Source organism: Antedon mediterranea, chromosome 3 (genome assembly GCF_964355755.1).
Source record: "Antedon mediterranea chromosome 3, ecAntMedi1.1, whole genome shotgun sequence".
NCBI classification, from domain to species: domain Eukaryota; kingdom Metazoa; phylum Echinodermata; class Crinoidea; order Comatulida; family Antedonidae; genus Antedon; species Antedon mediterranea.
Genome location: NC_092672.1, coordinates 32,830,192 through 32,857,886, shown reverse-complemented (window position 1 = coordinate 32,857,886; position 27,695 = coordinate 32,830,192). Strand labels below are relative to the sequence as shown.

Sequence of the window (27,695 nt, the reverse complement as noted above, 5' to 3'; positions counted from 1 at the left end):
ATACAAATTTATTTTTCTAGATTTCTGAAACACACAAATAAAAACCATTAATTCTCTTCCCAAGTTAGACCAGGGTAAATTTAACTTGTAAGAGCGAACGTTAAGAGAAGGTTTACTGCAACAAAAGACGCCTGGGAATGCGTTACATGGCGTTTATTCAGATAGAAAGACGAAAACTAATCACCCAGGATTTTTATAATACACTTTTATATTCGTTATTTTTCGCGTTTAATTGGTTAAGAATACCATTTAATCATTACAATAAAATATCTTAACATGTATTTTAACAGAAATAAACTTAAAAAAATAAAAAATACACAAAAGAGAAAAAAAAATAAAATAAAAAATAAGGTATAATTGAGACAGCACCCTCTTCTTCAAGAGGTAGATTATTATTTCCAGAGGCAACACAGTTGCCATTGCTTGTGCTAATGACCTGATGAATCGGAACAAAAATGTATTTTTTTAGAACCCAAAACCCATCATTACCTCTCTGATTTCTGATAAAAACTAACAATAAATATTAGGAATTTTTAGATTCACAATTTGATTACATTGTAACCATACATATTATACTGCACTACAAAAAATTATTGCCTTTCTTTTCTAATAATTATTAGAGGAATTTGCTTCATCTAACACTATTGCACATTGGTCTCTTACACCAGGTACTAACCATAGAGTTGTATATAAGAACTCTTATACTGTCATAGACAAACTACCACACCATGGATTCACATAGGAGCTTTCGCTTTGCGACGACCTGGGAACACACTAGGTCAGGTCAATCTATGTCATCTGGACCTAGAAACCAGCTATGTAGAGGTTGGGGAGCGAGGAAACACATCCCAATTTTTTTGCTGTATGTGCACAATGAATTAACATAAAATATTTTGGTCATTGGTCGTCGCAAATCCAAAAACTCCCTATTATCAGCTCTGTCTCATGGAAAAAGAGCATTCTCGTTGCATCCATGATTGAATGGTTCTAAAGTTCCTACGTTATTCATTCAACATGCGCATGTCTAAATAGGAATATAGGGCTTGCACGTTATTTGTTGCAAAATGGGATATCTACGCTGAAATACATATATGCTTTCTGTAGGTCTAAACATGTCTGACATAACCCTTATAAACAACTCCGTGGTTAGTTAAATTAAAATAACTATAACCCACTGTCCATTCTTCAATTAAGGGGCACCGTACTGTTGGTTACCCATTGACGGCCCAGCTGGTGTGTTGCCTTGTTGCGGTGGAATACCGATTGTTGGTGGGTTGTCAAAGTTCTCGTAGCCCTTGTACGTGGGGTTTGAAAAGCCAATGTTGGTCTCTCCTCCACGAGCTCTGTAGTGAGTGGCGATAATTACGGCTGATACTGGTCTTAGAATGAGATTAATTATTGCCATACTATTTTTTTTAATGTAAGGAAAAAATATAACTTTATAATTCATTCATAACATTATTTTGTGTTGGCCTGGTACGATGATGAAACAGAATGAGAACCATTACATTATTTTGTGTTGGCCTGGTACTATGATGAAACAGAATGAGAACCATTACTCGAACTTGACTTGAACATGACCCGAACTTGACTTTTCTATTTCGTGCCTAGCTTATTTGAGAACACAGTACATAGCAAAACTTTGGATCAAACAGTCAATCTTATATTTGGCAATTACCTCTACCAGACGGTACTGTTAGTGAATTTGATTCAATAATATAACTTTGTATGGTGCAATTTGAAATAAGAAATAAATGGATTTTTTGCTGAACAAATAAATAATCCAAATACATAAAGTTGTCCAAAAGTGCACAATTTGAAGTAACTAATCAAACCAATGATTTTTGTGGATACCTGAGTCTGTGACAATTTCAAACTACAGGTATTCTTAGTGGAATATTATCATACAGATATTTTTCCTAAAATAATTTTTAAAAGGATACGCAGCACTGAATTTAAATTCTGTAGAACCTGAAAGACAAAACAATTTGAAAGTTATTAGTAATAATAAACATTAATTTTGTATTAAGCCAAAAAAAAAACATCACCCCTAAATCGGCAAAAATATAGGGGCGGAGTGGTTTTTTTTGTAATTTTCTTTAGGTATAAATTTAAAATACATCACAATTAGACCACTAGGACTAGACTTGCCCCAAGTCTGTATTTTCTTTTTTATTTATTTGTTTTTATTGCGACCGCGATTTTTGTCTCAAAATACAGACTTGTGAAACGCGTATAGAAATCGATTTGTAGACCGCAAACGTCCGATAAGAATGACGTAGGTGATCATACCGTATTCGGCTATATGGGGCGGGCGGTATGTAAATATGGATTTCGAATCAACCAATGATCATCTTGTTTCAAAATGAAAAAGATCGAGTACGTACAGTGCTGAATGTACGAGACGAGACTGTTGATAAAATCGTGTTGCCAAGTTGTTTTTTTATTAATTGTTTAGTCATTGGCCTAGGCCTCTTTCGTAGGTCCTACTCAACTCGCACGTATGACCTGCCAAATAAAACGCCAATAAAGTAGGCCTACATACATGCCACCGGCACACAACAAAGCTACACCACACACTACACAGAACAGGACAGGGTCTGGGTGGGAATTAAATCAAATTATCTCCGCGTAATAAATGATCCATTCAATGTTTGATTTGCGGAGAAGCAGCCTATCTTATCAAGACGAGTTTTCATGTTCTTGGAAAATATCCCATCAAATGTTTACCAAACTACTAGGCATATAAAATCATTTCTAGCCTTCAGAAACTTTCATCAATGTACCAAGTACACGTTGTCTAAACGTAACATAGCGCATGCGCACCATCTTAGTTGTTGAGTCTTTGAACTTCTGAAATATGAATATTAAAACAGTGTACGAGTGAGTAGCCAATCGCATGCAGCTGAAACTAGTCAACCGGATAATCGTATGCACCAAGAATTCTTGGTGTCAAACCACGTGACTTGTGCGTGTTTCCCCAGACGGAGTATCCAAAATCAAGTAGTATACGTATGAAACGCCATATGTGCCAAAATATTTATCTTTTTACTGATATTAAGACAAAACTCCGTCTGGAACCCAGACTACACTAGGACTTTCATGGTGTGGTTCAAATTCGATTCGAAATAAAATAAATAACTTTATAAAATAAAGAAATGATGGTGGTGGCTTGTGAGGTGGATCCCACTTGGAGTCATGATTTGTGGACTATACCATTTATGGAGAGGGGCATTCAATGAATTTTCTATTTTTTAGTATATTTCGCTCTTCAAGGAGAATGTGGCATTTGTCAGTTTATCAATGTAAGCTCGGGTGTAAGCTTGGCACGAAATAGACTAAATAAAAGTAAAGTGCTTTATAACATAAAATAAACATATAAACCTTAATTCAACACAATCCCAAGGTATTGTACAACAAAAATAATTTCCATTTGATCATCAATAAACCGCATATTTTAAAGAGCAGCTTTATATTTCTTATTCATCATATAAGTACCGTATCAAATAAACAAGGCTTAAAAGATAATCTGACGGATCTATAGTTACAAAGACTATACATACAGTACTATATTGATTTCACAGGGATTTATTTTTTACCTCGTTGTGAAACCAATTTATCGTTCTTCGACCTTTTCTACTGTCAAGATGCACTGCGCATTACATCTAATTATGCATGCATGACTGGTTACTGATTAGCATAATTCAATAATGTACATGGGAATTGTCTTTTCTTTGATTTTAATGTTTAATATGGTTCTCAATATATACGGTATAATCAATCACTTATTATCACATTTTGGCATAATAGTTTTTTTTATTTATAGTTTTATAATTTATTACAATTTTTAAAACTTGATGTACATAATAAATTTACCATTTTCATCATTGAATTTAATTATTCATCTGAAGTAAGAAAAAGAAAAAAATGCAATTTAAATACAAACATGGCTATAAATTGCAGAATGTTATTTTTCCGCTTAACATATTCCAAATGGAGACAATTACTGCTCGGCATTTGGATATAATTTTCCTTGCATAAATTTCAAGATGTTTAGTAATAGATAGAAGGAAATCGTCCATACATAATTATAGTACTGTACGCTGGTCACTGGCATTTGAATAATTGCCTGTGTAATTAGTACAGTTCTTCTATGATGTGTGTTTTGATGGATCTTATCTAAATAAGTACAGATAACAAGGAGCATCAAAACACTATCCCACCCCCTCCAGGCTGTACCAACTTTTTAGAACAGTAGCCTCCCTCCCTCCTCCTCTCCCACTTTTCACATAAATGTTGGAAATTACAATACAATAAAGAAATTGATAAAGCAATTTTACAAATTTGTATTAAATTTAATGAATGTTTTGCTAGATCTTATCCATCTAGGCCTATCCACCATCCATTAATAAGACACTGTCTGTTACGCCCGCAGCTTAGTCTGCCTTTCTCCTAGCGTGCATGCATGTAGGCCGACCTACCATACTTACCAGAGTCCTCATATTTTGGGAAATAAACACTGATTAATATAACCTCCATAATGATGCTCACAACATGTAGAACCAGAAGCTGTAAAGAATATAGAAAAGAAAAGAAATTGAAAACTGCTGCTGAAAAAGAATTATTAGGGTCAACTTATGGCACCAAAAAAAACTGATCATGATCAGTGCTGTAACCAGAAGAATAAAGGTGCTGTGGCCGCAAAAAGAACAATCTTTGTGCAGGCTACAGGAATTTTCAAAGGCTCCTGTCAAACGAAACCAAAACCATGGACCTATCTTTCGACTCATATAGAAGCCAAGTTGGTCTGATGCGATAGTAGGGCTAGGGTATAGGTGGCATGTAAATTGTGTGGTTTGTGTAAAGACCGGTCAATAGTGCCAGTGTCGTTGAGTTAGTTTGAACGGGTATGTTTGGTTAAACTGTGTGCGTGATGGGAACCTCAAATGTCTCACTCACAATGTGCGAGACTTGGTAAGTCTGGAATCATTGATCATCATCATCATCATCATCATCGAACAGATGGGAATCTGAAATGTGTGAGTTTCACTCACAACAAGACTCGAGTGTCTGGGATCATGGGAGAACCTCAAATAGAGTGTCACTCACTATTGCACAATACTTGGTAGGTGTAGGATCATAGAACAGAGCCAACTTACCATTTGAATACTATCAATGGAAGACGGTGTGCCTATGGCCCACAATGCAACAATTAATAGGAAAAGATTCATATATTGATAAGCTGGTGATAGCCAATCACATTGTGATGCCCTGCAAAGATAAAAACCAATAACAAAACCATTAAGGTTTGTAGTAGACATACTAAAACATTTTGCACATGTATGCCTGAGGATTGTAATTATCAAATTTTCTTTGCAAAAAAAAAAGATTATCAAGTTTGTGTAAATCAGATAAATTATAATAACCTTAAGCAAATCATATTTTACTAGAAGTTTGGTGTTAAGTTATGTGTGAATCAAATATTTTCCTTCTGTGTGAATGAATTTTTTCTCATATATTTATTAAAATATCAATAACTGTATAATTTGCCAATCACACTTAGGCTTAACTTAAAAGATTTTCCATTTTAAATTATACCACTTAAGTGAAATTCTTAATTATTTTTTTTTAAATATTTCACTTGAGATTAGGGCAGGGATATTGACATTATATATAACCACTCATGATAATGAAATATAACGAATATACAGATAATTGTATTTTGCATTAAAATCACTGCCTCAGTTTCTTGCATAAAATATCCAGGCCTATGTTCATGTCAAAGTCCATCTAAATCCTAGTTTTAATTATGACATTGCTTAATCAAGCGTGAATACTAAGTGAGGTCCAGTGAGAGCAATTACTCAGAAATCTTTGAAAGCGTTGAGTAATCTGCAAGTTATTTTCGACTCACGTTATTCACATTTTCTACTCTGATAAATCTACTGGGTTTTGTTAGGCAGAAATGTGTCGTTGCTTTTGCAGTAAAATTGCAATGAGAATTAGTGTGCTGACAGAGTGGCCGTCAAAGCTGTATGTTGATTAGGTAACCTTGACGACCTGATTTATGTTGATGTAGTTTTTTTTTTTCATCAATAAAATTAATGATGTGTTAATAATTTTTTCTAAAAACATAGAATATAATTTATTTCGATCATTAAAGATAATAATAGGAATATTATATATAATACTGTATATGTGTATTATAAGTTCTTTCCTTAAAGGGCCTACAGACAAACAGAACAATATTAATCTATTTATAGTAATTCTTTTCTTTATGAATTGTCATACAGTTATACAGACATACAGTTATTAAATCATAAATTAATAACTGCACAAAAGTGGTTGTCTTGATTACTGCTTACCTGGAGAACACATACTCCTCAAAGTGGAAAAGGCCTATATCGGTTTATCCAGGTACGCTTGGCACGAAATAAACATACAGAAGTTGAATTACACAAACTAGCAATGGTGTTGGTAGTCTATGACTGCCAATTAACTGACAATAGCCCTCTCTCTCCAACACAAAGAAAAGAAGAAAATTCTATTGAGCACCCCTATCGGACTAATGGTATTGCTCGCAAAGTGCAGCCTCATGAGGGAGCCATCCCACCTATTTATCATTTTTTTTGTACTGTATCATGAATTAATCATAGACAGGGGGGTAATAATTTTTTCAATGCAAATATTTCAATGTTTATAGGGCAGGGAGGTGAAAAAAAAAATTATTTTTTTTCACCTCCCTGTTTATGGCCTGAAATTAGTTTAAACTATTTTTTAGCCCTTTCCTTGATATAATTATCATTATTTGTATGTTACAATGTTTATAATTTATATTTATGGGTAAATAAATAAAGAAAGAAAGAACATCAGGTTTAAGTTCAGCATTTTACATTTTGTTTAGCCTAGGGCCGTCCTATTACAAAATCCTGGATACGCCACTTTTCACATTTGACATTTGAGTGTATAGTCTCATAAATCGTATTGTTACAGTACAACAATCCAGAACACTACAATAAACATTGACATTTCGATGTGTAAACTGTGTATTCTTTCAGTTCAGTATCATTATTCTCATTAAAATACCAAGGCCACATGCCATTCTCTACGACGAGAATGTACATTTTCATAAGAAGATCAATGATTTAATACATATCACGTTGTGTATGCGAGAAAGATTTCTTTCATTTGCTAAATGAACCCAATGCCTAGGGTTATCCGTAATAACAAAAAACAATCACAAGATATCATAATGCCGGAGAATTCTTATTATTTTCAATCTGTGGATTTATTTCAAGTTTTATTTGTGAAATGAAGTAGTTTTTATATTAGTTTTTTTTATTTTATTTATATCATGTATATTGTGTGTCAACGTTAATTTTTAACATACTTTTTTTTCCAAACTATTTAGTAGTATCATCTCCTAACAGTGAGCTGATTGTTTTTTTAACAAAGTAAAAAAAAACATTTTTGAACTGTAAAATATAGGAGTTTCCACCACTACCGCAAGCCCCTGGTGCGCCCCTGTAAAGATAATAATATTTAAAGTACGCAAACTCCCTGTGCCACTTTTTGCCACAATGTAACATTTTCCTTCAAGAAAGGTCAAATTTATAAAAAACCATGCTTCCAACTTGTTTTAAGATTTTGCTTAAATATCAGTTTCCAAACAACATAGGCAAATACTTTTATGATCTTTTAATTCTTACTTAAAAGACAAAGTCTGTTCAATAAGATACAAAAAACTTGTATGATAGATAAGCCTTTGTTTATCACTTAAGCACTTCTTAACTATTTTAACTTAAGCAAAAATACTAGACCGGATGTTTATCTAAAAGCACTTAGTGGTTTTGATATACAGTATGCTGCATGCCTACAAATGCCATGGTTAACATACCCCTGTTTTATTTTGTTCCAATAAAAATTTTGCAATATTAGCAAGTTAAAATAAAATTTATTTTCATTTGTTAGTAATTTTCACACATGAAATACAAGCTTGTTTCTATTCAGACATCTAATTTTTATGTTGTAGCGAATATTAATCACCCTCGTATTTTAAATGAAGCGAGCCAACAGTCAATAATCTTGCCTCGGAATCACACTTTTCTATTACATCCGTTCACGTTATTGATTGGGCTATTCTTAACGCAACCGTCGTCGGGTCATTCATTCAAATCTTGCTTTCTCTATTCTTCTCGATACAATGCGACAATATCATACCATGGCTTTTATTGGAATACTATTGTTATATATAATTATTACAAATGCCTAAGAATTTTAACTAATAACAATATTTATTAGCTTTTCATATACTAATTTTGTGTCATAATAATATAAAAAGTGTAAATTAATATTAATAATTCATGCAAAGTAATTCCGTATATTTAAAGATGTATTGTCTCCTTGAAAAAAACAATTTTTTTAACGAACTGATTCTACGCCTAGTCGTAGATCCAAGCAAGATTCCAACGCCTATATAGCGCACCCTAAAGTATGACTTTTGATAAAATACTAATGTGATGTGATATCGGTGCATGTAAGCCTGTTAGATGGCTGAATGGGTAGTGCTTGGGTCTTGCAATGTAATGCTGTAGCGTACGATTCGAAACTCACTGTTTGTATTTCGTTTCTTTTTTAAATTTTTTTTTTACTCACCATCTTCTTTATTGACCATCATATTTCCTCACCATTTTCCTAGAGGGATATTTTTTTGTTTTTAACTTCGGCCAGATCGGGTTAGGCGTAGATATAAAATCTAGCTTGGAACTACGAATAGGCGTAGATACAGCCACTGCGTTTTTATAAATATGCCATAGCAAAATATTCATTTTGATTAAAAATCTAATCGAAAAAAAAATAATTTGCCTGAAAAAGAGAAAAAAAGAAGACAATTTTGCCCGTCAAAAGACAGGTTTTTGTTAAATATATATTTTATTTGTATCTTTTTATAAATGTAATAAAAATTGTTTGTTTTTTTCTTTGTGTAGATGATGATTAATGTTTAATTAATTTTGTTGTCATGTTTTTTCCAGTACCTAAATATATGAAATTAAAATACAAACATAAAATTGTATAGTAAACTGTATATAATATTGTATACAGTTTATCTACATATTAAAGGTTTATTTTTTTTCATTTGTGTTTTTGCCTTGCAGTAAAATTCATTTTAAATGAACTGGGTCACTTTATATCACAGTATAAATAATATTTATAGACATTTATTCACTAAAGATTTTGCAGTAAAATATATTAAAACAACTTAACAGGCATGAAATAGGATTTTAACCTTATTTATCAAGGTAAAGCCCCAAGCTAAATTCCCATACTTTACCTCTCAATACTACGATATATATTATTTATAATACTTATAGCTTTAACGAGCCTATGGCGAATAATAAATTAGTTTAATCAAATAATTAGCATTTGAAATCACAGAGAAATGTTGAAGAGTGCAGCGAACAGTTAATTAGTTCATCACGAGCATAGAAACTGAGCCTTGGAACAAAATTAAACCAAATACGAAACCTCACGGTGCAATATTCTTCAAAAGAATTTCACAATCGGTGTTTATCTTTGTAATGCATTAGTTGTATCAACAATCGCATGAAAAAAACACAGTTATAAACACGCCTATAAACGTTGTTAAGTATAATGCGTCGTCGCTCTCATTTTGAAACACTTATTGATTTGTTTAAGTTAATAACGCAAAGCAAGCTATGACTGGATTCTTAAAGTGGTTTGTGGCAGATTCAGGCAAATTGTTAGCTTTACATTTTATTTAATGCACAGCTCTCTATGACCAAGTAAAAACCACGCTCGAATATAATCCCTATATATTTGAAAACTTTAGTACATTTCATTGTAAACGTAATCCAAGTATAATCCCACCCCTATATATTTGAAAACTTTAGTGCATTCTATTGTAAACGCAATTCAAGTATAATCCCACCCATATATATTTGAAAACTTTAGTACATTTAATTGTAAACGTAATCCAAGTATAATCCCACCCTTATATATTCAAAAACTTTAGTGCATTCTATTGTAAACGCAATCCAATTATAATCCCAAGTACACTAAATTTGGACACAAGGCTATTACAGTAGGAAAGCAAAAATCTCTAACAATGATTATATTACATTACAATCAACTTGCCTAATTAATACTGTAGAAAACACTTGGCTAGCACCAAAATGCCATCACTCTTAAGGCCAATTTACACCGATGAGTGGTAACGATAATAAAAATATAGAATCTATGTTATTCCTTATGATCATTTACACAGAACTCTGAGCGGACGAGCGGTTTCCACACTCAGGACACAAGCTATGCGGTTTTGCGCTTGTTGTTACCGTCGTCTGTGTAAATTGGCCTTTACAATGCTTTTCAATGGAAAAGTTGGGATCACTTGAGATGAAAAATGAATAAATTGCTGTGAGGATGATCCAGAATATCATTTACATTTACAAACCTCAAAATATCTATTCCTAAAATAAAAATTCTAGGTAAGTAGAAAACGAGCCACAATGTCTAAGAACGCACTCAACACCTTAATGCTGAATAAAATACTTTTAAACTGTCAAATATAAATAGATTTTTTTCTCCTGATTGCGTTGTTAACTTTTCAAATATATTTAAGAAGAACTAATGAATATATTGTACAGTATGTCAAGGTTTTACGGTATATAATATTACAAACAATTACATTTATTTTATAATTTTTCAATAATTGGTACATTCCAATCTCTGTTAATTTAAAGATAGTTTCCCCTAAAACATGAAAAAATGAAGATTAATATTAGAAAATAATATAAATAATAATAAAGTTAATCTTAATGTAAAAATAATGTTTTCAATTATAAAAAAAAAGACAGAATAACCAGTTAAATTCAACCAAAAACGGATTGATTGATTAAATAATTTTTTCAGGAGGATAATAATTATATTTTTTAATTCAATGTTCGCAAAACTATAAATTACCATTCAATTAAAAATGCAGTTAATTCTAAACAGTTTCTGTCATTTTCTGTTGAGTATAGACGTTCCCAGCCGAATAAGGCAAATTATAATCGTTGAAAAAGAATTCTACTGAAAGTCCCAATGTAATCAAGTAGAAGATATCAGATTTAACAATATTCTCCCGTGTTTAGAATTATGTATTCTGACTTAATACAAATCCTATAGGATATACTGGCTCTAGTAAAAGTTAGTGGTGGGAATATATACCTGATAACTATATTTCTTGTTTTCGAAAAATTACTACTAGACAGTAGAATTGTTAAATAATACCAAATATGGTACAGTATATTGGGATGTAATATATTTGTTTTGTTATGAGTTTAATATAATTAGGCGATTAAAAAAAAAAACCCAAAAAACACCCAAATTTACTAGTCAATTATAGTAAGTACTATAGGGAAAGTTGATTGCATATCATTGTATCAGCAGAATTTCCCGATATAGGCTAGCCCAACATGCTTTTGGGTGAGTTGATTGTGCATGTGACATTTTCTAACTTGCAAACAGCACAATATGAGCTAGTCTAACGGTGTTCGGTATTTGGAGAAGATTTTATGTGACTTGGTTTTTCTTTATTAACAAAAGTTCCAATATATTTTATCAATGTTAAAATGGCATCGTACTTATTATACATTGTTTATAACACTATTTTGATTCCTCTCCTTTCGCAAAACATGCTTACACAATTTCACGCATCTACAAGAAAATAAGAAGATCATAAAAAAGGTTTGCGTTCTGCGAGACTGACAGTATTGTCAACATTGTTGAGATATTTCCATTGATTACAAACCCAAAATAGGCAATTTGACCTTTCAACTTTAACCTTATGATGCGTTTAATGGTTTGTAGTTTAATTTGCAAAATATCCTCGTTTATGGTTTGTTTTAGGACATGCCATTAGCTTAAGTGTGTGAGGTATTATGATTGCCAGTTTCAATGTTCGTAAAATAATTATATAATATTATTTGTGTACACTGAAAACAAACTAATTTTGATCATCTTTTATTTGTGAAATATTTGTATTGTTTTATATGATTTTGTAAAAAATAATCATACCGGTAATAGTTGTTTGATGCACTAATACATTAATAATGCCAAAAAAGAAACCTTTTTTTTAAAAACAAAATTACAAAGATCTTTTGGTGATCCTATGGGAGGTGGAAATGTCTTAGTGAATGCAATATTACTATTTTTCAGAGCTCCTCTTTGCTTGAATAAAAAATTGTTTTTTAATGCACGTGGAAAAATCTGTATAATTGAAAGTAACATAAATTTACTTACCAAATTGTTAAGATAAAATGTACTATTACCACTCCCTATGGAAATAGAAAAAAAAATATCAATATTAAGTTTTTCGTCATAAAAAAGGCAATTAAAACTTTTAGATTAAAACTTGAGAAATTGTACACATGGTAATTAGGCCCATTTCTCTACTTCATTATAATATTAAAACATTTTCAAGCACACCTGTGCATAGCTTTTTTCAAAAACATTACAATTTGTACAAAACCAGGTCAAAATAAATATGCTACTGCAGCATTGCAGTATATCAATTAAATTTGATGCATACACGAAATGCAACATATTATGTTTCCAATGTTTAAAGCTCAGGTACAGGCATAAAATTTAAATATAATATTTGGTTAATTGTACATGAATCAAATATGTGCAACATATACTGTATCATGACAAACATGAATTTCCCTTAAAATGGTAAATTGCAAAATTTGGATAAATTCTGCCATAAAAATCCAGATAGACTTTTTTTAGTAGTTAGGTAGTTTAACCTAATATAATGACATGTCTGGTGACTCCCTAACGATTCAATCGGTGGAGTATTTTCCCACAATGAGAGACAAAATCGCGAGTGAGGTGCCGGCTGATTAGGGCCTACATTTTAACTTGGAGGCAATTTAATTTAATGTTTTAAATGTTTATGGACAAAAGAATATTAAGCTCATTTTGGTCATCTGAAATAATTCTTAAATATCGCATAAATAGCAGTTTTTAAGAATTTTAATTTGGCTAAAAAATAACAATTAGCTAAAAACTTTTTTCAGCCATTTTTAGCGAAAGAAAACTTCATGCTAGTGCAGTAAACCATTGCGTTCATTTATCAATGTCTTAACGTAAACATTAAGTTGCCAGGCAAAGTTTTTGACTAGTACCGAGGAACTTATTTCAGTACATTTATTATTTCTTCAGTTTTTACTTGGGGTACCCGAGTCTAGGACTCTCTCATCTTCTCCTCTTCTTCCATCCGACACTATTAAGTAAAAAGTGCGATTTATAAACTACTACTCCTCCCTTATTCGTTGTAGTATTGAGCTGGGATTTGGCATGAATATACTGTACTACAGGGACATTTCCTCAAAGCTATAGAGTCGGATTTTAAAATTTCAAACCGCATGCAGCCATATGACGTCTCGAAGATGGTACCGTATAGCCGTATTTAAACTATTTGGTAGCGAGGTTATTGTATGACGTCACATCCCGTCTTATGACGTCATTACAGCTTCTTTTGCTGTACCCCAAGTATCTTGTTTATTTCTATTTTTACTGCTTTTTTAATCAATTATTGGTTTGTTTTATTGTTATGTCTATTTTCATTGTCATTTTAGTACCACTAGTAATATATTTAAGCTTGATTTATTGTTTAAAACAATACAATACATAAAACAATCAATCATCTACTAAGAAAATAAATTTATGTTTCTTTAATACTATCAAATTATTACTGGATATTGTGATCTTTTATAGCGAGTAAAATAACATCCAACAAACTGGAAAATAGTTGATTAATGTTTTATCAGGGATGTACCAAATTTAATTAAAGGGGTGTGATTTCTAGACTCCTCTCTTTAAAAGATTAGTATTTTTTATGATTTTGCTTTATCCAGGTATTAGTAAACATGCACTATTAAATGCACTAAAATAGATACTGTATTATATACAGTACTGTAGTAAATGTCTTAATGATATGAATTATTCACTGCATCCCTGCTGTGACTTCAACATTATATTAACAGAGCTAATTGCTAAAAGTATGTTTCTACTTTATATATGCACAATGGCAAAAGTTGGTTTATCCGGGTAAGTATGCCTAAGTTATGCACTAAATAATTCTAAAATGCACCGATGTCCTATTATGATATGAATTATATGTATATTATTAATATTGATTACATCCCTGTCATGATTATATTATACTATAGTACTTAGTGCTTGCTCTGCTTTATATGTATATAATGCACAATGGCAAAAGTTGGTTTATCCGAGTATTAAAGTTAGCTGCACTGAATAATTCTAAAATGCACTATGTCCTAATGATATGAATTATATGTATATTATTGATTACATCCCTGCTATGATAATATTATAGTACAGTAGTGGTTGCTCTCCTTTATATGTATATAAATGCGCCACGACAAAAGTTGGTTTATCCGGGTAAGTTAGCTGCACTAAATAATTATAATATGCACTGATGTCCTAATGATATGAAATATTGATTATATGCCAGCTATTTCTTCAACATTACAGAGCTTGCTAAAGTATGTTTGTGCTTTATATTATATGTATTATAAATGTGCAATGGTATCAATTGGTTTATCCAGGTATAAGCTGCACTAGATAATTTTAAAATGCACAATGTCCTAATGATATGAATTATTGATTTATCTTGCTATAATAACTTCAACATTATATTACAGGGTAGTACTTGAACTGATTATTAAACTATGTCTCTGCTTTATACGTATATAAATGTGCAGTGGTTGGTTTATCCGGGTAAGTAAGCTAATTATCAACTCATTTTGTTTAATATGATGTCATAACGATATAAATTATTGACTACGTCCCAGCTATGACTTCATCATTATATTAGTACTTGTTAAAGTGATTCTTAAACTATATAAATGTAAATTATAAATGCACAGTTACCATAAATCAACTAAAACGCAACTGTGGATATACAACAGTATAAGCACTATACAATGATTATTATAACGCGCAGTTCTACAGCACTATCATGATTACCAACTTGGTTGCAAGAAACAAGAATCAATCCATTTTTGCCGTTAATCAAAAGGAGTGCAATGAAACGTGTCCAATATGCAAATTAAACCACTAAAGTAGAACGCTGAATGACGTCACAATTGGCAATAAAAAATGACTTTTTTTTTAGATCAGACCTGCTTTTGACATGCATGTAATTTGGACTATCGTACGCTACATTCGCAATTAAAAAAGACCTGGTAAATGTTCATAATAGCTATCATATAAAGCTACACTATCAAGCTAGTTTCACAAAAATATGGTAGAGTGATATTCCTAAATATGGTAGTGATATGACATCATGATGTCCATATATGGATGCATCACATTTTTAAGTCAGATAACATTTGATAGTGTAGACAAGGCTTAAACTTAAAGCTGATTTAGAATGTCTTTAAATAATTTTAAGCCATTTGGGCATCAAGAAAAAGAAAACTCTGGTTTTGGGAGAGTTTCCGTTTTTCATGGATGAGTCATCATAATTCAATATGTAAGAAGCTGATGTAAATAACTAAATAATTGAAATGCACCATTTAATTGAAGGTCAAAGTTCATTAAACTGGAAATGTAATCAAACATGCTTTATCACTGACGTATTCAATATTCTCATTACTTTATGTTTTAATTTTAAATGCAAACGATGATAGCAACACTAATTGATATTGTGGTAAATGCAGATAATGGAGGCCAAGTATACAAGGGGTTTTCATTGGTTAATTGTCAATTCCAATTTTTATCTATGTAATTATCAAAGATAATTCTTAATTGATACAGTGATTGCAATGTTGTTTACTATGACTGACTATTTACACTAATGAATTGCTTTAAAATGTCTCCAATAATTATCCAAATTATTGTACAGTATTAATGTTTTAAGCTCTGTCCACACTATTGAAAAGTGTGCTGTGCCCAAATTTGGTAGTTATATGACATAATCCTGTACATATATGGGCACATCACATTTTTTGTCACATAAAGTATGATAGTGTAGCCAGCGCTTTAAATTTAAAATTAAAAGCAAACACTATCGTGAAGTGGCTAACATTATTTTAAAAGAACCTCAGAGAAATTGAGTTTTTTTTACCTTCAATGCTATAACACTATGCAAACAACAGCTTGTTTAAACTCAATAAATCTACTAGGGGACACAAATTCAAAATCTATAAACCAGAGCAAGGACATTTTTTTTTAATTAATACCAATTAATGAATGGAATTGTTTGTCAATGCTCAGTCCATAAATAGATTAAAAAACAAATTTGACAAATGTTGGTCTTCAAAACCAAACAAATACTCATTAAAATAGTTTCACAATTTTGCGGCAAACCAGGTAAGCATTAGTCATAATACAGTATACCACCCTCTATCTTATTTTCCGGTTCTGTGTGTTTTCAGAGAGATTAACAGGTGAAAAGTCGAAAACGCCTGTAAACCTGTAACATGCAATTGATCCTATAATAATAAATTATTATTATTATTTTATTATTATTTTATATTATTGTCAATAGATCCTCAAATTAACTGGTTCTGATTTTACAAGCTTCAATTCTATTCACCTAATACAATTAGTTATTAGGTAGGGTAATAATGAAATGAACTATAATATGTGTGCCTCACAATTACAACCCCAAGGGGGTGAATTCATTAGATGGAACAACCAAGTACATGAAGTAGTATTTTGGTTAATGAACTGTTACATGTAATGACATTACACACTTCTGCTATTGTTCAATCAAAATTACTAAAAAAAATATTATACTATTAAATACTGCAATAACATTTTAGTATTAAAATATTGGAAAGTTTTTACCTTAAATACTTTCTTTTCTTAGTTAGGTACCACCAGGCTTGAGGACGAAGGATACGTCAAGTTGAGAATCAGGATTTAATTTCAGGCCCGTAGCCAGGGGGGGTTTTTATGGTTCGGGCGAACCCCCCCTTTACAGCGAACCCCCCTTAACCAACTGCGAACCCCCATCCCCGACATGCCAAATACCTCACCCTCATCTCCAAAAATCCTCCAAATACGTGCCCCACAGTACAAAAAGTTGTTTGTAAATTGAAAAATTCGTAAACTTGTTCGTGAACCTTCTTCTCTGTATGAGCGTCAACTAGTGATACGTGTCTGTAAATTTCTAAAAGGGAACACGGGTACTTTTGTCGGGGAATATAATATACAGTACCGTGGGGCACCTAAAATAAATTTTTCATCCATAACATGCCATTTTCGCTTAGCCAACATCTTATTTTAGCTAAGTTATTACAATGTCCTGTATGTCATGAATTTCTCACCACTCGGAGGTCCAGATGGTACGCACTCATACACTTGGGAGGAATAAACTTATTTCCCCGACTGAAAAAGGTCTACGCTTGCGTTTTTTAAGCCTCTAGGCCTGATGTTTCCAAAGTATAAAATGCAATTTTTTGAAGACATGCAGCCTCTAGTTTTAAACATTTTCTTAGCTCAGCCCCAACAATAAAGCTGGTCATATTTCGAAGTACAAGAAGTGCATTTTCCGGGACCTAACATCTCTATTTTTCAAACATTTCTTAGCTCAGTCACAACCATGATAGGGACTTTTTTATTTTGTTTCATGTTTTGAAGTATAATAAGTCCAATTTCCGGGACCTCCAACTCTATTTTTCTAAATTTTCTTTCAACTTTTATGTTTTTAAATTGAAAAATATGGATTGAAACAGTCATCGCGCATCGTTTTTTTGCACGCAGTATTTTATTTAGGCCTTATGCATTATAAAAAATGGAAAAAAATGGCTACCCTAAATCTGATTAAAATGACCTCAAATGACGCTAGAACGCGTTGCTTCCGGGGGCTTCACCCCCCCCCCCCCTCGACCCCCACCGGGGGCCCTTGGCGGCCCCTGGCCCCCAGCCTAGTGATGCTCGCTTCGCTCGCATAGCCCCCTCGTCGGGGAATGTAGCACCCGCGTCGGGAAGATCCTGGTGCCACCCCTGGTTTGGTCCCTGCATGTAACATGATATTGAGGGGGGGGGGGGGGTTGACCCAAATATTTAGTGTCCGAACCCCCCCTTGACAGATCCTGGCTACGGCCCTGAATTTAATGGACGCAATTTGTCTAACTAGCTATTATAAACACAGTTTTGTATGTGCAATTTCGTAGTTAGTGGGCCAGTATTGTCAATAATGCATCATGCATAAATATGGTCTGTTCATTCGCTTTTAAGACATGGTTACCCCGGTAGTGGGTTCACAATTACAGGCCTCCAGTTGCTTGGTGATGCATTTGGTAAATGCTTTTAAACAAGATACAGGAACATTCTTACCTTCAATGGTATTCTTGTAAGTGTGGCGACAACAGCATCCATATTGCAATAATTTGATAAATTGTACTGATCTGTGTTTTTGTAAATCTGTTTTTGTTGCAAAAGAGATAATTTCTGCAGCGTTCGTTTAGTTCGTTCTTACTTCTCTCTACTTATGCGATCTAGGATTGTCTTAAAGCGCCACCATCCAGACTACAAAACTTGTCAAAGAAATTCGTCAAGGGATATTTAGAGGGCGCTGAAACAGTTACGGCTCTCTGTTCTACAAACATAATTGATGTCAGCCAGATCTGTGAATTAATATCTACTATCTTGCCTGACCCGTCTTATTTCGATAAAACAGAAATTACGAATCATGCTTTAGCTGTCCATAACAAATTAAACAAGTTCAAGCAATCTCGTATTAGTGATCTAGAGGAGGCTCAATCTATATCAATTTCGCAAAGTATTCTTGATTCGGTGCAAAGAATAAGACACGAGGGTAGGTCTATCCCTACGAATCTACCTAAACCGTCTACGCCAAAATCGTCACCTAAATAATCAAAATCAACGACGCCCAAGTCTACATTATCCAGTCAAAGCCAAAAATCAATCACTCGGAATAAATCTAACGTTACAGCAGCTAAGATAACCTGCATTAAAGAGTGTAAATTTCTACACCAGGAAAAGGGTAAAGCCATAGCCTGTACTCTATGCTCTACTCAATTTCACCGTATCTGCGTTGAATTGAAGTCATCTGCGAGACCTAGTTTTTGGCAATGTAACTCATGCAAAGAAATACCAAGTATGGTTCTCCAACTTAAAGAAACTATCTTAAATCTGTCGGAAGAAAATAAGGAATTGAAATCGATGATCGTAGCGCAGAAATCACTTATCGATGATTTAGTAAAAAACAGCGTTGCTAAGATCACATCTACGCCTGCACCAACCGCACAACATAGCGATACTACCTATTCAACTAGCAGTAACTCTCATCAAACTAAATTTGACACTTATTTGACAGTTATTGGCGATTCAATGATACGGGACCTGAATGAGAATGGCCTCTCACGCACCAAAATACAATGTTTACGGGGTGCAGAAATACATAAAGTCTATGAAACCATTGTCAACCTTGACGTACGTGAATACAAGACCATCATAACTCATGTTGGAACTAACAGTTGCACCACAGACCTTAAACAGCAAGCAGCAGAGAAGGATCTATGTGATTTAATAGAAAGCATCCATAAACGTTCTCCTGATACCAAAATCGTTTTGTCAAGTGTATGTCCAAGGAGTGATAACATTTGCCACCAAGAACGAATTGCGAGAATGAACTCTTTCATACGTGATATAGCCGTTCTCAAAGGGTGTGCTCTGGTTGATCACGATAAGAACTTCATGAATAATGGCATTGCAGAGACCTCTCTGCTGAACTCTGGAGGACTTCATCTTAATAAACTCGGCACACGACAACTTTTAAGGAATATCAACGCCGTGCACACAATTGTCAAACGGAACGAACGTAGACAGAGGAAGAACAGTAGCAACCACAATAGACATCCAGCACCACACGCTCCATCGCCAATTAAACAACATTCACTAGGAAGCACCTCTAGAAGATGGCAGTATCAACCTCCGCTTATCACTCGGCACTCTAGATGCCAAAAATGCGGCCTACAAAACCACGAAACTAATGACTGCCACCATCATAATCCAGTGAGATGTAATGATTGTCATGAATTCGGACATAAAGCCTTCAATGGTTCGCGACCTTTTTTGTGCCAAATGACATTAGATAATTCGCTTAGTAGCCAACGAAATCTGAGTCAGATGACATTTGACAATTCGCATAGCCAACACGGATGGAGGCGAAACACCTACCAAGACTTGCGTCAAAGATAGGATTCAGCCAACAACAATGTAAGCTTAACCAACTACTGTATTTAAGCCCTAAATTTTCAAAAGATCTTAATTTTGTCAAAGATATTAATTATACTGCTAGGTCTACAAGTTTAGATAACGAATATGAAACTATTACTACTGATTTACCAACTCAACACAATTCTGTTGCAAACACTAAATTTAAACGTCACAGACGCGGACATGGCAATAGGCCAAGGTGCAAAGTATCATGCGATTAAAATGTAAGCATAAATATTGCGTTTAATAATGTTAATAGACTGCGTCCTAAATTGCATGAAATTTCAAAGTTTTTACACGATTGTAATATACATGTTTTTGGCATGGCAGAAACATTTCTAAAGGGAAATGTAAATATTGATTATGTCAACGGATTTCGTTGGATTGGTAAAAGTATGAAAATTAAAGGAGGTGGTGGTATTGGTGCATTCATCTCTGATTGTATAACTGTTCTTGATGATGATGTTTTTAATTCAATGTCTGATGTTTACGAAAGGTTTTGGTTAAAATTATGCTATAATGGTAACCAAAACGAAACGTTATTCGTTGCTGTTGCATATTTCCCTGTTGAAGGTTCTGACAGTAATCTGACTGACGAATTATACAACCAGCTTCTCGCTGAAATTTTACGTATTGAAGATGATAATACTGATCCCAAAATTATTGTGATGTCGGATATGAATGCCAGAATCGGTGGGGAAATATCCAATGGTGATCCTGTTTTAAACTCTAATGGTGTACGGCTATTGAATTTTCGTGACAAACTTAGCTATTTTAAATTGTAGTGATCATTGTACGGGGAAATTTACATGGTTCAGGAATAACTTGCAAAGTACAATTGATTACATGTTATGCTCTAATAGTGTACTCAATTGTGTAAATGAATTTATTATTGATGACGACAGGGTGATGGGTCTTGGGAGTGACCACAATGTCCTTCTCCTTAAATTATATATTAATAATATCTATCATAAAAATATTAATTATCAAAATAGCATAATATGTTGGAATATCCAAAGGAATCAAGATTTTTCTTTGTTTAAGCAACACATTCAGATATTGTTTAGCGAATGGGATGCAGATTCCTTTAATGATGTTAATTGTCTTTGGGATTCATGGAAAAATAACCTTATATTGGCCGCGACAAAGGGTATAGGAATTAAGAAAAATAATGTTAACATTAAATGCAACTCTTGGTTTGATGAAAATGTCGATGCGGCTATTAAAGATAGAAGGGAAGCATCGCGTCCATCGTAGATGGGCTAAGGGTCTCGACCCCAATAAGAATGGTGATGATTTATGGAAATCTTACCAAGAGAAACGGTCTTATGCTAAAAAACTGATTAAAACTAAAATAACTGAAATGCGTGTGAATAAGTCTATTGAATTGGCAAACAAAGGTGGACGTAACTGTAGCGATTTTTGGAAACTGTTAAAAGGCAGTAATCGTAACCAGCCTGTTAGTTGTATCAAAAGACCAGATTCTAGTGAAATAGTCTCCGACGAAAAGGAAATGAACCAAATAGCCCTTGATTACTGGCAAACATTAGGTAAAACTAATTTGGCCGAAATTGATGAACGAACTAAACAAATTAATACCTTTATTAATAACATTAGAACCACAAAAAATGCCCACAACGACAATGATGAATTTCTCTCAGATGTTGAATTGAATTTAGATATTGTTGAAACCGCAATTTTAAGGTCAAAGAACAATAAATCACATGGAATTGACACGATCACTAATGAAATTTTAAAAAATGGTGGTCAATGTTTGAATATGTCAATCCTTTCTTTATTTAATAGAATAATTGCTTTAGAAAAAGTTCCAAATGACTGGAATAAAAGTATTATTGTACCCGTTCATAAAAAGGGGGCCCGCAGGGATCTTAATAACTACAGGGGAATTTCCCTTACTCCATGTATCTCGAAAATATTTAACCGAATCATTTCAAACAATATTTCTGACTTTCTGGAAGATAAAAATGTGTTGTCAGAAGTACAGGGAGGGTTTAGACCTTCGCGACGATGTGAGGATCACATATTTACCCTCAAAAGCATAGCTTCCTGTCGTCTGCTTGAAGGGAAAAAAACCTTCATGGCTTTTTTAGATTTTAAAAAAGCATTCGATACGGTTTGGAGGGAAGGAATGCTAATGGCAGCATGGAATATTGGGATTAGAGGTAGGATATGGAAATTAATCGAAAGTTTATATCACGATGTGCAAGGTAAAGTAAGATTTGGTAAAATAGACAATAAATTCTTTAATATTGATGGAGGAGTTAAACAGGGATGTGTTTTATCACCGACTTTGTTTTGTATTCTTATGCACGAGTTTACCAAATTACTCAAAAAACATGATCTAGGTGTTCGTATTTATAATGTATGCATGGGTAGCCTTTTTTGGGCAGACGACGTTGTACTTATGGCAAACAATGAAAATGATCTGAGTGAGATGCTCAATCTAGCATCTAAATTTGCAAAGTCAAGGAAATTAAATTTTAATCATGAAAAGTCGAAGGTCCTTATTGTTGGACAGCGCATAAACAATAAAATGTGGAAATTGGGCGATCAATACATTTCTGAGGTTGAAACCTATAAATATCTTGGTACTTACATATCAAGAAATATTTCAGATCATTTTCACATCGACCAAATCATCAATAAAGGCAATAGAGTCATTGCTTATATTAAGTCAATTATAGACCGATTTGATAATTTTAGTAGAATTTTCTATGGTGACATTCTATGGAAAACAATTGCTCTTCCTACAATAAATTATGCTTGTTCAGTGTGGGTTAGCCAAAGCAGGAAAGATATTGATAAAATTGAGTCACTTCAATTACAAATGGCGCGGTACATCTTAAAAGCTAGTAGAAATACACCTAAAGAGGCCTTGTATGGGGATTTAGGGTGGGTTCCAATTAAAGTTATTCAAGATATATCTAGAGCCAAATTTATTAATTATGTAATGAACATGGATAAACACCGTTGGCCTAACTTTATGCTTAATACGTGTCTAAGTTCAACTACAAATGTAGAACCACGCTATAAACTGATTCCCAGTTTTGCTAAGACGTGTGCGTCTATTAATATGGACATTGACTCAATTTTCGAAACTTCTTACCTTGGCAATGACCCTGATAGTCATTGGGTTAAGAGATTTAAAGAGTTGATGCATGACACAAACATTGCATTTTGGAAAAGTGAAATGCTAAGAAAATCGTCACTTCAGACATACTCTCTTATTAAGTCTAATCCGTGCCTTGAAAAATATTTATTGGATTGTACAGACTTTCTAGGATCTAGCCTCAAATTCAAACTACGTTCTAACACCCTTCCTTTAGGTCACAGGAGTTGTAAGTGGCTTCCTGAATATGATGGTATCTGTAAAATGTGTAAGAATGGTTTAGAAGACATTCAACATTTTCTATTCACATGTAACCAACTCAATGGCATAAGGATTGAAGAATATACCAAATTAGAATATATGTTAATCGATATCAATCATTTAGATGTATGGGAAAATTTTATCTCTGGTGACCTGAACACCAAATTAAATCTTGTATTAGGTGGAACTGATAACTACTATCATTATATGTATGACGTCGATTCCATATCAAATATCTTTGATTGTTACTGTAAGCACTATGTTAAAAGAGCTTGGGCACACAGATGTATTGTTCTAGGCGAGTAATGTTCATATCAATCAAACTAAATGATTGATATCTATCTCACTAAATGATTGATATCTATCTCATTATAGTGTTAGGTCTACATTGTTGTTGCCCAATTCATTTTATATTGTACAGTTCCTACCTATTCTATATGTTTATTTCTTGTAATTTTGTATTTTTAGGTGTCAGTTCAATGGTATTGTAGTTACTGTAGTTGAATTGTTTTGACATGTTGACCTACGTCGACTTTTTATTGTAATTGTTATTTTCTATATCATGTTTTTTTTTTGTATATTTCTCTTCCATTTGGTCGAGTGCCACTGTTGTAAAAGTGTAATCTCCAAATAAATTATTATTATTATAACAATTAAACTGTTCTTCAGATCAGAATCAAAGTGGGTTGGTGAAGAACATCAGGAGGTCGAAAATACGTAGAATTTTTCAAAAATACGTCAACTTGAGGGCGCTAAACTCATCCAAAATAGGCGAGTCTTTCCAAAAAGTTTTTTCCAGTGAACACGCTATAATCACGCTTTAGCCAGGTATAGTAGAGCAGTTAGTGCCATAAAATTGCCAAGTTGTGCACTTTATTACCAAAGCATGAAACTTGCCACAAAGTTTCTTTGATGTATATAGATTAAAAATATCGAGGGGTGCCAAGTGTCCAACGTCCGGTATGGCGGCCATCTTGATTTCAAAATGGCCACCATAAAAACAAAAAGTGTTCATATCTTGGCAACTATAAACAGTAGAGACTTGATTCTGGTGTTAAATTGTTCACAAACCACATATTTCTATTTGCTCTAATGAAAAGTTTCGTCAAAAAATGACGGAAATGACGTTTCTCCCAGTTTGACCTTTGACCTCTTATCTGTATATCTCAGTAAGTTAACTACTGATCATTTTCAATCGATTTTGGTGTCATTTTGTTCAGAATAGAGACATTTATGTTTGTAGTAATGAAACATTTTCACATAAAATGACTGGAGATACAATTTATAACCTTTGACATATATAATATGTGAACATACTGTATGTGGTTTACATTGGTATAAATGCACCAAATTTTTTTTTACGAAATAAATGACACTGCAAAAATGACCAGGAATTATTATTCTGAATTTTTGACTTTTGATGTGATAGGATAGGCGTAAAGTATGACAGATCACTGAGAAACAGCAATCACTGAGCTCATCTATGCCGACTTGTTTGCTAAACTGTGATGTGTCAATCGTTAGATAAAAGTTTTGGTCCTCTCTCCATCATCTTTTTTTTTTGCAATGTATTATACCATATGGACAATTGTCTGAAATAAAAGTTGAATTGAATTGTTAGATGCCATTTGGAAATATTTTGGATGTAAAGTAGCATTCTTTCGTTGGCCTCTTTGATGTTGCATATGAGACAAGTTCGGAAAGTTTTCATTTTCATGAGTTAAGAGAATACCGTCTTTCAAAGTACTTACTACAAACTTATCCTGCATTTGTGCAGTAGACCTACTTTCATTAGTCAGAAACTCAGATAATTCTTGTTCATTTTCGTTGCATCTATAAAAATGTACTCCATTTTTATGGTAATGGGCCTTTGCTGTAAACCATCTGAATCCTTTTCCTCGATTTTCTCTACTCATTGATTTGTTAGCAAAATCCGAACCAAATCAATTCGTAAAAGACATCTCAATATAATTATTCAAGTAATTCTCAAATTAGTGACATGGACCTACAATATACTGTTCTGTACAAGACCTTTTTCGGCATCCACTTGTGGACTTTCACTTTGAAGGTCTTGGTCTCCTAATCATACAAGAAACAATGTCTGATTTAATCAATCAAAGTAGTTGGTCCAGACAAAGAAGGGGATGTAAGACCATCCACAGACAAAGAAGGGGGTATAAGACCATCCACAGACAAAGAAGAGGGTATAAGACCATCCACAGACAAAGAAGGGGTATAAGACTATCCACAGACAAAGAAGGGGTATAAGACTATCCACAGACAAAGAAGGGGTGTAAGACCATCCACAGACAAAGAAGGGGGTGTATAAGACCATCCACAGACAAAGAAGGGGGTATAAGACCATCCACACACAAAAAAGGGGGTGTAAGGCCATCTACAGACAAAGAAGGGGGTGTAGGACCATCCACAGACAAAGAAGGGGGTGTAAGACCATCCACAGACAAAGAAGGGGTGTAAGACCATCTACATACAAAGAAAGCGGTGTAAGACCATCCACAGACAAAGAAGCGGGTATAATACCATCGACAGACAAAGAAGGGGGGTATATAAGACCATCCACAGACAAAGAAGCGGGTATAAGACCATCCACAGACAAAGAAGCGGGTATAAGACTATCCACAGACAAGGAAGGGGGGTATAAGACCATCCACAGACAAAGAATGGGGTATAAAACCATCTACAGACAAAGAAGGAGGGGTAGGACCATATTACCGAGGAAGCATAGGCCTACAAAAAGAAGATGCAATCAAAATAGGCCTACCACTTGGAAAACAATAAATTGTAGAATAACTGAGGCTTGATTGTTGAAATATAAAGGGTTCTTTGTAAGGTCATTAATAATATATTGATATAAACACGATCATCACACTATTCATTTGACATTCAAATACAGTCATCTCGAAAAGAAGCTCATACTATCACCTTTTCGAGGTTTTACGGTATTCCATAACATGTTATTTCCTCTGTCAAACTATTAAAACTTTTAGCGAATAAGAAGGTGCCAACATCATTGAACTAATGGTACCACCAAGCACAATGTTTACCAATTTTATGTACTATATACAATTTAAGTCCATTAATCATTTAATATAATTACGCCTATCAGGTCAAAGTTCAAACTTAGGTGAATTTAAGACTACCAAAAACCACATACAGTATATTCACATAATTAAAAATCAATAATTAAATGTCAAAGGTCATAAATTGTATTTCCGGTCATTTTATGTGAAAATTTTTCATTACTACAAATATAAATGTATTTATTCTGAACAAAATGACACCAAAATCGATTGAAAATGACCAGTAGTTACAGAGATATACGAGGTCAAAGGTCAAACTGAAAGAAACGTCATTTCCGGTCATTTTTGGACGAAACTTTTTATTAGAGCAAATAGAAATATATAGTTTGTGAACAATTTGAGACCAGAATTAATTAAGTCTCTAATGTGTATAGTTGCCAAGATATGAACATTTTTTGTTTTTATGGTGGCCATTTTGAAATCAAGATGGCCGCCATACCGGACGTTGGACACTTGGCACCCCCCGATATTTTGAATCTATATACATTATAGAAACTTTGTGCCAAGTTTCATGCTTTGGTAATAAAATGCACAGCTCATGTCATTAACTGCTCTACTAGGTACGTCCCAAGAGGATGACTCATTTAGAATCTGAAAGCAAGCAGCAGTTATAGTACTAGAGACTGACGTTTTTGGGAATTTGTAAACTAGGACAGGTCATGCTAAAATTACAAGCCCCAAAGCACATCTGGGAGAAGAGAGTTTATGAAAACATTTGCTGATAATACAGATGCATGTAGACAGTAATCTGTAAAATCTTGTTCAATAAATAAAGACTTTGTTCTTTCTGTCAACCTAGGCAGGTATCTATATATAATTCACCATAATAAACCATACTTTATTTTGGTATAGGCAGGTATTTACAATGACTTCCACTTGACTGTCAATCTAGGCTGATATTATAAAATTTGCTGTCTTAAAAG

The 27,695-nt window shown here is 33.4% G+C and overlaps 1 protein-coding gene across 1 annotated transcript; it reads right to left on the bottom strand.

Annotated features, from left to right (window-relative positions):
- Positions 1-282: 282 nt before the first annotated feature.
- On the bottom strand, positions 283-18,516 carry LOC140045264 (type-1 angiotensin II receptor-associated protein-like). The gene is made up of 6 exons (XM_072090098.1): positions 18,376-18,516; positions 12,301-12,335; positions 5,160-5,271; positions 4,491-4,569; positions 1,944-1,971; positions 283-1,406 (listed from the first exon to the last, which is right to left on the bottom strand). The coding sequence occupies exons 1-6, from the start codon at positions 18,415-18,417 to the stop codon at positions 1,190-1,192; spliced, it is 513 nt and encodes a 170-aa protein (XP_071946199.1). The 5' UTR covers positions 18,418-18,516; the 3' UTR covers positions 283-1,189.
- Between the last annotated feature and the right edge of the window lie 9,179 nt (positions 18,517-27,695).

Coding starts and splice junctions, on each gene's coding strand:
- LOC140045264 (XM_072090098.1), bottom strand. CDS start 18,417: ATGGATGCTGTTGTCGCCACACTTACAAGAATACCATTGAAG. Junction 12,336..18,375: donor TTACAAGAATACCATTGAAG/GTAAGAATGTTC, acceptor CTATTTCCATAG/GGAGTGGTAATAGTACATTT. Junction 1,407..1,943: donor GAATTTAAATTCAGTGCTGC/GTATCCTTTTAA, acceptor TAAAAAAAATAG/TATGGCAATAATTAATCTCA.